Source organism: Narcine bancroftii, chromosome 4, assembly GCF_036971445.1.
Source record: "Narcine bancroftii isolate sNarBan1 chromosome 4, sNarBan1.hap1, whole genome shotgun sequence".
Classification (NCBI taxonomy): domain Eukaryota; kingdom Metazoa; phylum Chordata; class Chondrichthyes; order Torpediniformes; family Narcinidae; genus Narcine; species Narcine bancroftii.
This window is the reverse complement of record NC_091472.1, coordinates 266255434-266272415: the sequence shown is the minus strand read 5'-3', so window position 1 is coordinate 266272415 and position 16982 is coordinate 266255434. Positions and strand designations below refer to the sequence as shown.

The window sequence follows — 16982 nt, the reverse complement described above, 5'->3', positions numbered from 1 at the left end:
AAGTTTGATTCTGTTTTTATGTTTAAAGAAAATTAAAATAAACTTTTGTTTAAGTAACCATTTGTCAGTGAATTTCTATTACTGCTGGGTTTTGGGGTCCTCAAGTTTCTCTTGGGATTCTGATACAATGTGGGAAATCTGTAGACTGCTTCACAATGAAAAGAATTATCATGTTTTTACCATTGACCAAAAAAAACAATTCCATCCTCTGGTGTGAAGTAATGCTCCTGCTGACTAAGTTCTTCCTGGTACTGGGCCTTGTGTCAGGTGTACCACTGGCCATAAAAAAAATCCCAGGGGAGGAAATTCAATGACAACCTGTTTTCACAACAGAGCACTGTGTCTCATACATCAAAAAACTATTAAGTATTTTTACAACATTTTAAATAATTACACCTACAACACATGACATAATAGTAGAATGTAGATAGGGTGGCCATTCCAAAGGTGGACCTAGTCATAGGTAATTATATACACATACACACATATTTTTAAAACACACACACACACACACACACACACACACACACACACACACACACACACACACACACACACACACACACACACACACACACACTGTTTGCATTTGTTGTTTTTGCAATACTGTTTAAATCTTATTAAAAATATTTTTAAATACAAAGTGCTAACCTATGATCATGTCCTCCTTTGGAAAGGCCACTCTAGATAATAAGATGAAAATACTCACATCACTGAGCTGTTTTGTATTGCTTGTAGCCAGAACCATATTTACAGAGTCTGGGACACTGGTAAACCTGACCGTGTCTGGATGCTGACGGTATTTTTGTTCATTCAAGGCCTCTGCTGCTTTCTTGGCCTTCTCCACATCTAGCGAGCCAACTGGAATCCAGCCTATACCCTTTAGCCAGTTATTGTAGTCTTGCTTATACAAATTCTGTCAAAATCAAGAAACAAATACTTAAGCACAATCAACTCAAACAGGACAAAATGAAAGTACTATGAAGTGTTCTGATCCAAATTACTGTGAATACTGAGGCTTCAAGAGCTCTGGACTGGAAACTGGAAGCTAGATATATTTTCCTCACTGAGGTAACATGGTATTTAATGAAAAAATTAATTGTGGTATAGATCAGCAAAAATATAAGAGAATTGGCAGAATAGATTTAAGGAAATGGACAATCAATAGAACTTTAGATTAAGATGTCACCCATTTCAGATGGCGATAAAGTGGAGTTTCTTCCTTCAAGGGCGATGACTCTGGACTAGTCTACCCCAGAAAATTGTCAATCCAGAGTTATTTAAAACAGTCATGGCAGAGATGGACAGGTTACAACAGAGTCAATTTTTTTTTTTTTAAACACAGAGTTGTGGGTGGCTGGAATGACTTGTTGGGAGTGGTGGTGCTGGAGGCTGAAACATTAGGAGTATTTAAAAGACTCATAGGCAGGCACATGGATGAAAGAAAGATAGAGGGTTATGAGGTAGGGAGGTTTAGTATATTTTTTGTAGAAATATATTGGTTAGCACAACATTGATGGCTGAAGGGTGTTGTACTGTACTGGAATGCTCTATCTTTTATGAAGTTGGGGCCAAATTGAATCCGTCATAATTTCGCTGGAAGAGCTGTCTTGGTGGTTCACCTCTGCTCCTGTTTCGAGTGTTCATGGATTCTTAACAGAATGTATGCAATTGTAACTCAAAAGCAGTTTCTCAAGATTAGAAATAAAGTTTAAAAATATTTGAAACGTCCAATAGATTCAAGAGAAAGAAACAGGGTTAACATTTTAGGCCAATGACCTCTCAAAAATGGTTATAATGATCTGACATATTAACTCTGTTACTCCCACCTCAGATGTTGTCTGAAGCTGTCGAAGTTTTAACCCAATTACAACTTTCATTTATCACTTACATCACTCTGTATGTTCATCATGTTCTTGGACAATACCATATTCATAGCATCAGGCATGTAGGTGTAATGGTGGAACATTTGCTTGTAGTTCGAGTTGCTGGCCACTTCTTGGGACTTCTTGGCAGCAGTTATATGGAACATGTCAAACGGTGTGTGATATTTGGTCTTGCTCTTCTCATAGTCTTTTTTATATTCACGGTCAGACTGAATCTTGGCCACATGCATGGAATGGACCAGCTTCGGATCGTCCTTGAGGCTACGGAAACCCACATGCTTGCCCTTCTCCTTTTCATAGGCCTCCTTATATTTGTACTAGAATGAATAGCAATGGATTTAAAAGATATTCAGATTCATTCTCATGAACTGAGCCACAATTATAGACAGATTTGACATTAATTTGCATTTACTTTTGATCTGCGTAGACGTTTTGTTACGATCAAGATGTTTCTTTCCAATAGAAGTGAAGTGTGTTTGCTTTTTCAGTACAACAATACGGAGTGTATTCCATATAATTTTTACATTTTATGGACTACATGCAGAAGCTGAACTGTACACCCCAGATCCTTATCTATTGCATTCGGAGGACTCAGTGTGGGCTCTTCTACAATGGTGACCCCAAACACAGATTGGGAGACCGCTTCACTGAACATCTACACTCTATGGGTATAAACCTGAGCTTTCTATAACCAACTATTTCAATTCTCCCAACACTAACATTTCTGACTTCAGCCTGTCCATTGTCAGAGTAAGACCAAAGGCAATTTGAAGGAACTACTCACCATATTCCTCCTAGACAGACTTTAACCTAATGCTTGAACAATGATTTTACTAATTTTGCGTCACCCCTACCTCAATCTGATTCAATTGTTTCCATCTCTTCTTCACCTACTCCTGTAATTATTTTTCTCTCTCCAACATTTATTTCTTCACTTCCTCTTTCTAATGGTTTTTCTTTCTCTCTTGTCCCTCCATGCCTTCTGTCCTATACTCTAAGACCTCTAGCCACCTCCCCCAGCTTCTTTCCACCTTTATATATACAATTTCACCTCTTCTGTCTTAGTCTTGATACAGGGTCCAGACCTGAAATGTTTTTTTTATGATTTAAATGTTTATTGAGTTATTTTTTAAAAAGTTTCCCCAAACCCTTGAGTCAGTGTTAAAGTTATATAAATTGTAAGTTTTACAATACATAAACGTATCCATAAAATAGATGGCAACAAAACAAAAAAAAACCAATATAATTAACATATGTGTCTATTTAGACCTCTCATAACAGAAAAACTGCCATTCATTGATATGCTTCACTACAACATCCACCACTATTTCCTTCCCAGGCAATTTAGATATTTGCCACATTTTTGTGTATAGATGTCCAACTTATCAAACTGTTTGTAAGACATGTTCAAATGCTGCCACTTTTTTCTTCCAAAAAATAAACTTTTTTGTGACGCCCACCCCTGAAATGGTGGTTCCCCCCAAATTCTTCCAACCTCTAAGTATAATTTGTCTTCGACCATAATACTAGTCTGAATCCAATTTAAATAATATCTATCCCTAAATAACCCAAGTATATCTCCCAAGATACAGAGTCTGGGACAAAAAGGAATTTGAATACCTGAAACTTCACCAATATACTTATGTATCACAATCCAAAATGCATGTACTAAGTCCCCTTTATCTGCCTCACAGCACCAGCATTCAGGGGTATTTTTCAACCCTAATCTATATAACCTTGCTGGAGTCCAATAAAAAATGGTGCAGAATCTTAACCTGAATTAGGCGCACTCTCAAGTCTCTTGACATTATTTTCATATCTTTATAGATTTTGTCCCATTCTTCCATCTCAAAAAACACACTCAGGTCTATTTCTCATGCCTTTTAAAGACCCAACTGAAGTTTATCCCCTGAGTTTTGTGTTAAGGCTCAATAATAAAATGAGGCTTCGTGACCATTACCATATGCAGCCAATACAGTATCGTAGCAACTTGCGGGGGTTGCCGTGTAGAACTAAATGTTGTGTGTCGCACATGACACAGTTGAAGATATCTCCAAAATTGTGATCTAGAGATTTCACACTGTTGGATTAATTGATTAAAATATTTTAATCTGTTGCTGTTATAAAGATCTCCCAAATTAATTATACCTTTCCCATGCCATTCCCTCCAGAAAAAAAGGAAACTTATCAATACACAACTTTGGATTCATCCAAATACTTGAGGCTTCATTCAAATATGAATTAAATTTAAATAATCTGGCTAAATTATTCCAGAACAAATGTATTTGCAATATAATTGGGTGAGATCTTGCCTCAGGAGGTAACTTGATAGCAAACATTATAATGGAGGGATGGGAGGAGGAGCAGAACTCTCAATACGATACCAAGGAGGTGCTCGCTCTGGAGGGAGAGACCAATGTGCTAATTGCTTGAGTGTAAAAGCATAATAATAGTGCATTAAATTTGGCATATCTAAGCCCCCTCTTTCAAGACCTGCAATGTTGACTGACCATTTCTACACATGGGCCCTAAATGAATAACTAAGCATCAAATATAGTAGACCTGAAGTACACGTGGCCTGCACACCTGAAGCACATGCTTATTCCAGCATATCTATAGTCCCAGGATGTATTCGCTTTTAGATAACCCAACTGTTTCAGGGTGGAGGAGATGTCAAACCTCTTTTGTTTCATTGCACTGATAAATGTATTGAAAGCATTTCTCATTCTTACTCCAAATAGAAAACGTTCTCAACTTTGCTTCTAATCTTTCTTACCTCACATACTCAGACTCTGACAGTTGTCTTGCCCTCCTTGATTTCTCTACCTCAATTTCTTTGTAAAACTCTCTGACCAACATCACAGAGTCATAGAATTTGATATCACAAACATAGGTGCTTCACCCAACTGATCAAACTACCTCTCTTTGCCTCTGTTTGGCCCATATCCCTTTCAACCTTTCCTATCCAGATACCTGTCCAAATGCCTTTTAAACTTGACAATTGTCACCACCTTCACCCATTTCCTCTGGGAGCTCATTCCATATATATATATATATATACACATCACCCTCTGTGTGAAGAAGGTGCCCCTCAGATCCACTTTAAGTTGTTCCCCCCTCCTTAAATATGTGGTCCTTAGATTTACATTCCTCTATCCTGGGAAAATGACCATGTCTAATTTCCTTATCTACGTTCCTTAGGATTTTATAAACTGCAAAGATCCCTTAGCCTCCCAAAATCCCAGTTTATTTAGCTTCTTTGCACAATTCATCACCATCAGTCTCGATAACATTGTGAATCTTTTGTGTCCCCTTTCCAGCCTAATGATATCTTTCCTAAAGCTGGGTGACCAAAACTGTACACAATGTTTCAAAAGCAGTCTCTCCAACATCTTGTACCATGAACTCCCTTTTCCTGTACTCAATCTGACCAATCATGCCAAATGCATTTTTTACTACCATGTGTGGTGTCTACTTACATTACTGGCAATGTTTCTTGATGCTTTGGCTGCAACAATAGGGATGGCATTAGACTCAAGGTGATACCCTTTAGCCAGTGACTTCTTCCAGTTATTTTTGTAGCAATTCTGTGAAAGAATATAGAACACATTTTTTAAAAAAAATCATGCATTGGTGAATACCCAAATATTTTCAAATGCCATCTATTACAATTTTCTCCAGTATTAGCATGAATAAAGTATGTTGGACTTATGAAAGCATTGTTTTCTAATCCTTCCTTCCCTTTAGTCTATTCTGAGCACCATTCTTCAACCAAAACGATAGGATGAGGGTGAAGTACTATTGTTCTGTACTAATACATGGCACTAAATCGTTTGACTGCAAAATAAAACTCCAATTTGAATTGCAAACTCTTTGCCAAAATATCTTTCTTGGGAACGACACATGCTTTGATATTGATTGAAAATTAGTAATGGCTTTTGAAAATTGAATTCCGCTGTACAGAAAAATTCTTTGCTCATATCTGAATTACAGGTAAGATGTACAGAAGGTGTATGGAACCTTGGTTTTCAAGAGATATTGAGACCCTAGTTAAGAAGAAGAAGAAGAAGCACGGGACCATTAGAGGGCACACAAAATCAGTGAACCGGTGCAGACTCGAAAGGCCAACATGGCCTGTTTCCACTCCGTAAATGGTTATATGGTTACTCCCATTAAATAATTATCTACACAAAGTTAAACAGGTAATTTCTTCCTATAGCATTAATTCCCAATTAAATTGATTCTAGTGATACACAAGAAATTGCAGATGCTGGAATCTGCAGCAAAAAAACCCACAATCAGTTAGAGAAATTCAGTGGGTTGAGTAGAATTAGTGGGTGAAGAAGGAAATGAAGAAGAAATCAATACAAAATTACTGGAGGAACTCAGCAGGTCTCACAGAGTCCATAGAAGGTAAAGATATATAACTGATATTTTGGGCCTGAGGTCTTCCTCAAGGGCTCAGACCAGAAATGTCTGTTATATTTCTTTACCTCCTTTGGACATTGTGAGACCTGCTGGGTCCCTCCAGAATTTCTGTGCTTTTACTATAATCACAGCACCTGCATATTTCATGTTCTACTCCAAGAAGAAATTAATCCTACCTTTGATAACACAAGTGTTGTAGGTAAATTTTTTTAAGCAATATCAATGTATTATTTTCTCTTAGAGTCTGAAGTTTCCTTAAAAAAGTTGCATAGTAGATAAAAATACCATAGAAAACTTCTGACAATAATCATGAAACACTTTCTGAGGTGTGCATTTCAACAATGGTTTTAGAAGTAGAGTTTCATGATGCAATAAAAGGTTGCATCATAGCTGTAGTGACATAGGTGTGGTGAAACCCTTGTTAATACTGTTTGTATGTGTATGGCTGGCCCACCCCTTGCTAATTGTACCTGTGGATCCTCCCCCAATTCCACTAATAAAGGCAGCAATGCCGTAAACCTTCCCCCAGTACAAGCTCGGGTCTCAGGACAGCAACATGAGACATGTTATCTGTTTATGATAATAAAAACCTATCAGTCAGGTAAATTCTAGTCTCTGGAGTTATTGATAGCACATCAGTAGGTTCAATTCTAATGTCCAGAACTGCCTATCTGGGATTTGCAGTTTCTCCCCATGACAATATGCATTTCCTCAAATGCTTCAGTGACCTACCACATCATTAATTGGACACTGTAAATTACTCAGTGTAGGCAGCTGGCAAAAGTATCAGAAAGGGTTGGTGGATGAGTGAGAGAAAATAAAGAAAAGGCCTAAAAGGGAATAAAATGAAGAGGAATGGGATTGATTAAATCAAGGAACTTGTTGGATGAAACAGATTCCTTCCATGCTGTACTGGTATTAAAAATGTCAATTTAATTTATATTTCACAATGTTATCAAGTATTTAAAATGTTTATACAATTTGTAAAAACAAGATGAATTATTCAAGTAGGAAAATGCTTACATCACTGATGTTGGCAGCATTGTACTTAGACTGGATAAACTGAGGCACATCTAAGGGCAAGGTGTATTTATGTTTGATCTTTTCTCCTCCAGATCTGTACAGTTTCTGAAAAGAGAAAACATATCATAAAACAGCATCATACATGAAACGTTGTAAGGCTTAAATGGAGACAGGAGTGAAGACCTGGATCATACGTTAAATCTAGAGGAGTTTTCTGAATACAATAATGAGTTTTAGTCATTTCCCTGAAATGAGTTGAAGATACCTTGAGGCTCTTGTACTAAGGGTACATAGAAGAGTGGGAGTTGTAGCTCTTAGTGTGACTTTGTTTGGGACGAGATGTATTCATAACAACATTCCTGTCAATCCCCAAGTTAAAACTAGTGACAATTCACGTGCTAGCACTATTCATTACAGTTTGAGAATCCTGCGAAGCCAAGCCAAAGAAGAAAGAAAGAAAAAGAAGGAAAAACTTTACTTGAGGGTTGGAGGGCTTTGTTTCTCCCAAATAATACTGGTATTTAACACAGGATGAAACCAAATGGCACTACGATCATCAATTTTGCTGCGTCATTACTGAGATCATTGTGACATGCCACAAGTCATTGAGGTGAAAAAGAACACCAGAACAATGAAAACACCAAATAATATTTTTGAGGATTCACTTACATCATTGAACTGAAGAGCATTGGTCTTAGCCAGTACCATTTCTACAGAGTCCGGCACACTGGTGAATTGGAGAGTGGCTGGTGGCACTCTGTAATGGTATTCATCAAGAACTTGCCCAGCTTTCTTTGCTTTCTCCACATCGATTGAGCCCAAGGGACTCCAGCCAATGCCTTTAAACCAATTATTGTAATCGGATTTGTAGACATTCTTCAGTTAAAAAAGAAATAACATGAAACAGAGGATTAATTGTTCCATCACATCTACCAAATTGAGCAGTAAAAATTTTATTGAAATAATTATAGAGTCAAAGTACTATACAGCATGGAAACTGACCGACCAATCTAAGCTTGTCCTGTTTGTCTGCACTTGGTTCACATCCCTCAAAATCAGGGATGGCCAAACTATGGCCTCCTAGGCCAACTGCTGCCTGTTGCCCATTTTTAAGTGGACCAGAGTGAATTTTAATAAAACAGAATACGGCTTATTAGAACATAGTCTCCAACAATAAATTGCACTTCTTACTAGACCAACAGTTGCAATGTTACTTATCAGTTTTTTAAAAATGTTGATTAAACATGGCTTAACCAAAAAGATGGAAAATAACAAAGAAGTCTTGACATTTCAGACACAGTGGGAAAATTAATACTTTATCACTGAAGGCAAGGGGAAGTATGTTTGTTTGATTTGCAAGGAGTCTGTTAACTTTAATAGCCAATCTACAGATTTACACATTGCATCATAATCATCAAGGTGGACACTTGGGCCATGAACTGCATTCACTGAGAGTCGTGGAGGAATGTTGGAGACTGCTTTGCTCTTTTCTTGATCTTTTTTCCTGTTCTTACTTTACACCCAGCTTTGAACCTTACACTGCTTTTTGAATGGGAGTTTCAAAGAGTTTTATTGTATTCATTTATATTAAATTTACAAGCAGCATATTCACAAATACCCACTGTAATATGTGAGCACATCAATAAACTATTGTAATGTCAGCAGTTAAACAATTCAGAAGTGTTTTATGATTATACTGATAGAAAATGAATTTTTGATGACACCATTTCAGGGTTTTCTGGTCTAAAAACACTTTTTCTTGCAGTGTAATTGGTTGAAAACTGCTGGGCTTAATATTGTTTGGCCCATGATTCCTTCTATTTTTCTGCATTGGCCATCCTTGCTCTAAATCACACATGTCAAACTCAGGCCCGCGGGCCAAATTTGGCCCATGATATAATTATATTTGGCCCGCAAGATCATATCAAATATGTATTAGAGCTGGCCCGCTGGTCGCCGCGCCAGTATAGCGCATGCACAGCTAATACTACAAATCCCAGAATGCTTTGCAAATGCGTTGGCGCCAGCCCATCAGCCCGCTAATCGCCCCCACCTCCTCTGTTTACTTTCATTATCATCTGCAACCTGTCGCCCAACTCACATGTAATAAACCCCTTACGAAAAATGGCCAAACCAAAAACAGAAAACAGGACCTTTCAAGACAGGTGGGAGGCAAACTCTGACCCCAGAGTTTGATGAACTTGCATCTAAGAAGAGATGCCAAGTATCTGGTTTAGTTTAGACCCAGGTGCATCAGAGTAAATCACAGTGTAGCAAGCTAAGCTTGGATTAATATTTTCTTTGGTTAACTTTGGACTCTTCATAGTTGAAAGATTAGATTTTCATTGAAGCAAGTTGTTATTTTTTTGACTTGTTGGCTTGTGAAAAAAAATACATTTAAAAGGAGCTTAAAGGCTATAGAGAAATATTATTTATTGAATATTTTATTTCTCATTTGTTAATACTTCTTCTGGAAAGAGTTTAACCAAAACTATTATTAAACATTTATTTTAATAAGAAAAAGTTTAACATTACATATGTTGAAAGAAGAGAAAACATGCAGATGTTGTTGAAAATTTTCAATAAATATTTAGTTTGGCCCACGACTTAGTCCAAGTTTTTAATTTTGGCCCTCTGTGAATTTGAGTTTGACACCCCTGCTCTAAATCTTCCTATCGATGTAGTTGTTCAAAAGTATTCAAAATGTTACAATTATACCCACCACAGCTGTCATTAGTAGTTAGATATATGTGTGTGGAAAATGTTGCCCCTTCTGCATCTTTCTCCTCGCACCTTAAATCTATGCCCTACAGTTTTAGACCCCCTGCCCTCCCCCCACTCCTACAAGGTCATCCTTCAGTTTCCTATGCTCAAAGGAAAAAAAATCCTACTCTTTCTGTATTCTCATAATAGCTCCATTCCAGTAGCAGGGTGACCAGAAGTGCATACAAAAGTTTAACAAAGCAGCAGGACATCATTTTATATCAAAACATTTTCCAAGCAAAACTTCTTGTAGATGTTAATGGAATGTTTCAAAACCCATGAAGTTGTGTTGCAGAGTTGGTCCTTTGTGCTAAAGTCTGGTTTCCCACACATCAAAACTCCATAGCACTACAGATGCCTCATGAATTTTTCACTCCTTAACCACTTCACTTCACAAAATAGGCTTTAGGTATAAAGCATTTTTTCAGTGTAAATTCCAAAGGGCTGCATTTAACTTTAAGAGTTAAAGCAAATTCAAGTATTTGATTTGCGGGAGGATGTTCTGCACTGGAAGCCCGGGGAGGTTTTGGGGAGATTTGATTGATGCGGGGGTGGGGGTGATGTTGGGATCGGGACTTTTTCACAAGGAGTCTGGTGATCGGGAGTTTGGTGTGGGGAAGGGTGTCTGAATTGGGCCATCAGCAAAATGGTCCAGAACTTTGGGCATTATAGATGTGATTGACAGGTGGGGTGACTGAGATGGAACATGATTAGACAGAAGTTAAATAATGAGACTTGGCATTCCTGGAATACTATGAGCTTTTTTAGCAGCGCAATGGAGCAAGTAAGGATTTTCCTTTTTTTTAATACTAAATTATTGTAGCATCGAGCACACAGAGATAGAAATATTAAGATGCTGTTTATTTCAAACAGCTCAGTAATAGTAAAGTTAATTCAAAGAGGTTCATGCCTCATAGATGCAGTTTATAAACTATGTTTTGCTCAATATACAGACTGTTCTGTGATCATATGAAGTCATTGGTTTTCTGGCCTACAGAGATTTTTGACGTGTCCTGGTAAAACTAGACATGGTACTCAATGACCATAACTATTTGTCTTCTGGTTGCCACATAACCATCCATGAACTCTTATATATGATGCATCCATTTACCTAACCATTAGCAGTCATGCCTTTGTGATATCTTGGTCCAAATTGCCCCAATCTGTTATCAAGAGCTCTAACTCAGTGATTATGTGACTGGGGTCAAATTTTAGCTGATAAAGCCTTTTGAATCAATTTGGATACTTCCTCTTCTTAAATAGACATAGATAAATATTATTACTGCTGATTATTCCATTCCTTGTTCTGGATTTGTACATAGAATGAACCATATCATATCTGATGCCTTACTTGAATGGAAGGAATCAATTTAACTATCTCAGCAACTTTGGTGCTGATTTGATTCTCTTACTTTGAGCTAGAAAGAAAACTAGCACCTAAAGTAATTTCCAAAACTATGGTCTACAAAGGTACTGCCTAATTGACACACACACCTCCCTGTCCCTAAGGACAACATATCTACGGTCAAGAACCAATCTCGTTGAAGATGAAAAGTTTCTGAGTGCACATCAGAAAACAAGTAGGAAATTATATTTTTAATTTCACATTGTGACTTACATCACTCTGTATGTTCATCATATTCCTGGATAGTACCACACTCATGGCATCAGGCAGATAAGTGTAATTGTGGATCGGATGCTTGTAGAAAGCATTGCTGGCCACTTCCTGTGACTTCTTGGCAGAAGTAATGTTGATCATGTCCACCGGAGTGTGATATTTGGTTTTGCTCTTCTCATAGTCTTTTTTATACTCACGATCAGATTGAATCTTGGCCATATGCATGGAATGGACCAGCTTAGGATCATCTTTGAGGCTGCGGAACCCAACATGTTTTCCCTTTGCTTCTTCATAAGCTTTCTTATACTTAACCTGTGAAATGATTGTTGAAATGACAACAGTTGATATTACCTTTATCTCAGATATTACTGCTCATCTCTGCATTAGAGCAAACTCACCATTCTATCATAGCTATGGGCAAAGTTAGAAGTAGTTTGAGCCTTAGTTTTCATAGACAACCAATGGCGATCCAGGAAGCACTGTGATCTTCACATCGAATTGGACCTTATAATATTAATCTTCCCTCTTTGGATGTAAAGTCGTCTTTGATGATTTGATGTGTCATTAATATAATTAAGTTTTTAATCTGCTGAAATCATGGACTAAAATTCTCCCTCCCCTCTTTCTTTCTTATGAAGGAATTCTCTCTCTCTCATGAAGGAAACAGGAGAGAATCCAAAAGGGAAAGAAAGTTCACTGACTCTTGCCTCCCAGAGGTACGGCATTCACAATCAACAGGAGGTCGGAGATTCCGATGCAGCATGTCAGCTCCTGTCCACCAACTCTCATCATTTTGGTAGTCCAGGATCACAGAATTATTCTTCAAGAAATTATTCCAAATAAAAAAGAAATGTGAATATTTCCTACTCAGGAATGCCTCTCAGAAAAAAAAAACATTAACAATCCCAAGATATTTACTCAAACCATCAATAGGAATATGAGATAAAAAGATATGGAGTCTATGACAGGATTTGTTTCTTCTGCTACTGGAAATTCTTTGGAAGTCCAGTGGATATCCCTTTACTCACAGCTTCTGCAACACTTGGGAAACAGCAGTGAGAGAGAATCTCCGAATGATATTCTGAAATGCAAGCTCAATCCATCAAGGACTGCTCTCCACTACTGCCTCCTGATTCCTTACTTCAAATACTGACTCACCTCTTGAATTAGGCATTGGTGGCAATCAAATTACGATCCTACTCTTACCAATTTGGAGCCAATTTTTTTTATAATAAAGCAATTTGTTGTACTGGTAATATCTTGCTTAAATTAAAAGTGAGTATGTGCATTAGTTTCATATCTTCAATATCTGATGAAAATGTATTGGCTTTTACTGTCCTGCATCAAACCAGGAAATATTTGTGTTTTTTGCTCAATTCTCAATATCAGGATCCGTTCAATACATTAAGCTTTATACCATCTTAATACTAGTTAATGACACAATGGAAGGAAAAAGTTAAAAATGTAACAAAATAACAAAAGTAAATATTGCATACTTACATCACTAGCATTGTGTCGGGAAGATTTAGCTGCAATTATGGGAATAGCGTCAAAGGTTAGGTTATAACCCTTTGCTAAATCCTTTTTCCATGCTTTCTTGTAGCAGTTCTGCAAAAAAAAAAGTGATCCTTCATTTATCTTGTTCAGGCAGAAGCATATTAGTATGTGTAGAATTAAGAACATTTAATTCTGTCTGTTTCACAGAATAACAGCACAGAAATGAATCCATTCATCTACCTTGTCCATATCATTCATGAAGCCTAATTACAATAATTCCATCTGCCTGCATCAGACCCCGATTTCTCTCCACCTTTCCTATCCAAATGCCTTTTTGTTTTGCAATTGTATCTGCTTCTACCACCTCCTCTGGTAGATCATTCCAGATAACCACCAAGCTCTTAGCAAAAAACTTAACTGCTCAGATGGCCTGTAAATTTCTCCCTTCTCAACTTAAACTTCTGTCCTTTAAATTAAATTTAAATATACCTCACCGCAACAAGCCATTCTAGCTCACGAATCCATGTCCCCAAAATGTACCAATTAACCTATAATCCCTGAACATTTTTGAAATGTGGGAGGAAACCAGAGCATCCAGATGAAACACATGCAGACATCGGGAGAACCTACAAATTCCATATAGTGTCAGATTCAAACCCAGATTGCTGGTGCTTTAACAGCATTGCAGTAACCACCATACTATCTGTGCTATCTCGACTCCTGTGACATGGGAAAAAGATTCGGACTGTCAAACTTATTTATGCCCCTTACAATGTTACAAATTTTTGAAAGATCACCCCCAGCTTCCTACATTCAAGCCGATCCAATTTTTCCCTATAAACTACAGCCCGCCATTTCAGACAACACACTGGTAACATCCTGGTGAATTGCTTCATGTTATATTTACCCAATTCCTCAGAGTTAGGGGAAAAATATCCTATCATGCAATCTTGCCAACTGTTACAGTAAACCATTATTCATTCAACTCAGTCATTTCCAAAATCATTTTGTCCAGGTTACACTTTCTCAGTATTGGAGCAGAAAGTGTCACTGCAAACAGCAAGCTTTGAAATTTGCTAGATTTATTGCTGAATTATGCATGCTGAAGCTCTAGAATTTTTTAATCAAAGGGATTATGAAAACTGGATCTCTAGAGATATTTAAGGAATAAGTTGATACATTTTTGAAAGTTGTGAAATTGAGGGCATGGGGAATTGGCACTGAAGGGGTGACTTGGTTTCTTGCTCCTGTGCTCTAGTGAATGAACCAAGCCAGATCATTTGCCTTGGTGTAGGTGTGAGGCACTGCATAGTGATGCAAGGCAGCCGAACCCATGCTCTGGATTGAACTCCACTATTGGTGAAGCTATAGGAGCATTCCTGAATTAGAACTAGATGTTTACACCGATTAGAAAATTAATCAAAACCAATGCTGGCAGAGATTGAGGAAAATAAAATTGGAGTTGATAGTTACCAGCTTGAACCTGTTACCTATTCAGATAGATGGTGGTGGATCGGTACTTAAAGCCAGTTGGTGTTTTTAAATTCAATGAATTTGATAAATTTATGACAAATCAAAAACCATCCATGCCATGAAACTATTAGATTGTTGTGAAGACCAACTGAATTCCTTTTTAAATGAGCATTTCATTATCCTGATCTGGGAAAGGGATTATGCTATCAAGTTCCTTTTTTAGTTGACATTATAATGGTGGGCCAAATGTGCTCCTGAATGGTAAATTTTCACTATGTTCCCAGTCACATAGCAATGCGGTTGGGTCTTAGTTGTCCTCAAAAATGGTCTAAAATACCACTCAATTCAAGAGCAATGACAGGTGGCTTGTGAATGAGTAAAGGTCAGATGTAAAAGGGGAAAACTATTCAAGAGCTAGCTTCCACAACTCTCTGGAGCAGATGCCTAGAGATTCACCACTCACCATGAGAAGAAATTCCAATAACTGGCTCCTTAATTTGAAACTGCATCCCTTTGTTCAAAACCTTCCCACAAATAAAACCATCTCGATATCAACCTTGTTGCAACCCCTTTGCAATTGGTTTGCTTCATTAAGATCACCTCTCATTCTTCTGAATTCTGTTTCTCTGTTCACTTGGATCACAATTGACCACAGCTTTATGTCATTATAAAAATTACTGCTGCTTTTGAACAAATCTATTGAAAGATACTTACATCACTGACATTCATTGCATTGACTTTAGCCTGAATAAACTCTGGTACATCTGGAGGATAGTTGTACTTGTGCAAGGTCTTCTCATCTTTGGCTTTATAGTTTATCTATATAGCAAAGAAATTACATAAAGGTGAGACTATAGTTTCAAATTTTAAATTTATATACAACCAGAAGAAGGCCCTTCTGGTCATTTGAATCTGTGCCTCCCAATTTCACTGAAATTAAACTGCATTTTGGAGGGTGGAAGGGAACAGGAGCACTGAGGGAAAACAATGCAGACATGGGGAGAACATAAGAACTCTTTAAATATGGAGCCGGTGTCGAAGCTGGATCACTGGTGCTGTAATAGCATTGCACTAACTGCTATGCTAGTATTTAGACATTGATGAGCTTTTTACATAATCAATGTTCAGAATAAGAGGCAAGATAAAATGACAAATGAAGCATGGAAAAGTATAAATATTTTGTGACACATGTTCATGACAATAAATTCCAATTTTAGTGTTCAGTCAAAAAAGGAATCCAGGCAGATGAGAGGTGGAAGTAATTTTATACATTATTTTTGTGACCGTGGCATTTTACTTATAAGATCGAAACAAAGAGAATCATTTTGCTGCTGTGCAACACAGATCATATAAGAATATATTAAGCAGGGTGAAATAAAAAAATGCAAGAGAGGCATAAGTCTCTATTTATACACAGCTCAAGAATTCTGGGAAGTGAACATTCACATATGATAATTAAGGATACTGGTAATATTACTGATGATACCCTCCACAGTGAGTATAGACTACCCACGACAGAGGCCACCATTTACTGTCACTGTTGGAAAGTTTTAATTCTGCCCATGAATATCAAAGAAAAATGGTAAATAATAGATCTTAAAGAGGTAGAGATTAAAATCTACATCATAGTAATGGTGGACAATGATTAGCATTGAAGCATCCTTTATTAATTCATTAGATTCAATTATTTCTTCATATATATGGCCGGGATAAGTAAAGCTCATCTTCAGAAAACTATTAGGAATGGGGGATGTCACTTCCAAATTTTAGATTTTATTACTTTTATTATTAAAATTTGATAAATTATCAAGTCGCCCTTGGGCAGAAATGGAACTGAATTTTTCAAATAAATCATCTATGTTGCCCATTTTAGGTTCTGCTTTACCTTTTTCATTTTCTAAATTGACACATAATCCAGTAATGAGAATTAGATTGAGAATATGGGCTCAATTTAGAGAAAATATTTTGGTCATAATTATTTTTCACTGGAAAGTTCTATTATAGATAACCATTTTTCTGCCTTCATTATTTTTAGATGAAGGCTTTAAGAAATGGTATAGATTTGGTCTTAAAAATTTCAAAGATTTATTTGTTCAAAATAACTTTGCTTCTTTTGAACAATTGTCAGTTAAAATCAAGATTTGTAATAGACATTTCTTAAAGATATTTGCAAGTTGGGAATTTTGTTCTGTCTAAATTGAAAACTTTCCTCAAATTGCAGATTCAAATATTTTGGATTTAATTTAATAGACATTTTTTAAAGATATTTGCAAGTTGGGAATTTTGTTCTGTCT

The 16982-nt window shown here is 37.0% G+C and overlaps 1 protein-coding gene across 19 annotated transcripts in view; it reads right to left on the bottom strand.

Moving 5' to 3' along the window:
• Positions 1–16982, bottom strand: part of neb (nebulin) — a 324022-nt gene that overhangs the window by 248791 nt on the left and 58249 nt on the right. For all 19 annotated transcript variants that reach the window (XM_069934922.1, XM_069934926.1, XM_069934925.1 and 16 more), the window contains 8 exons: positions 15403–15507; positions 13219–13326; positions 11719–12030; positions 8007–8213; positions 7338–7442; positions 5366–5473; positions 1892–2203; positions 710–916 (listed from right to left, as the gene is read on the bottom strand). In XM_069934922.1, the coding sequence (XP_069791023.1) occupies positions 710–916; positions 1892–2203; positions 5366–5473; positions 7338–7442; positions 8007–8213; positions 11719–12030; positions 13219–13326; positions 15403–15507 (1464 nt within the window). The remainder of the gene's footprint in view (positions 1–709; positions 917–1891; positions 2204–5365; positions 5474–7337; positions 7443–8006; positions 8214–11718; positions 12031–13218; positions 13327–15402; positions 15508–16982) is intronic.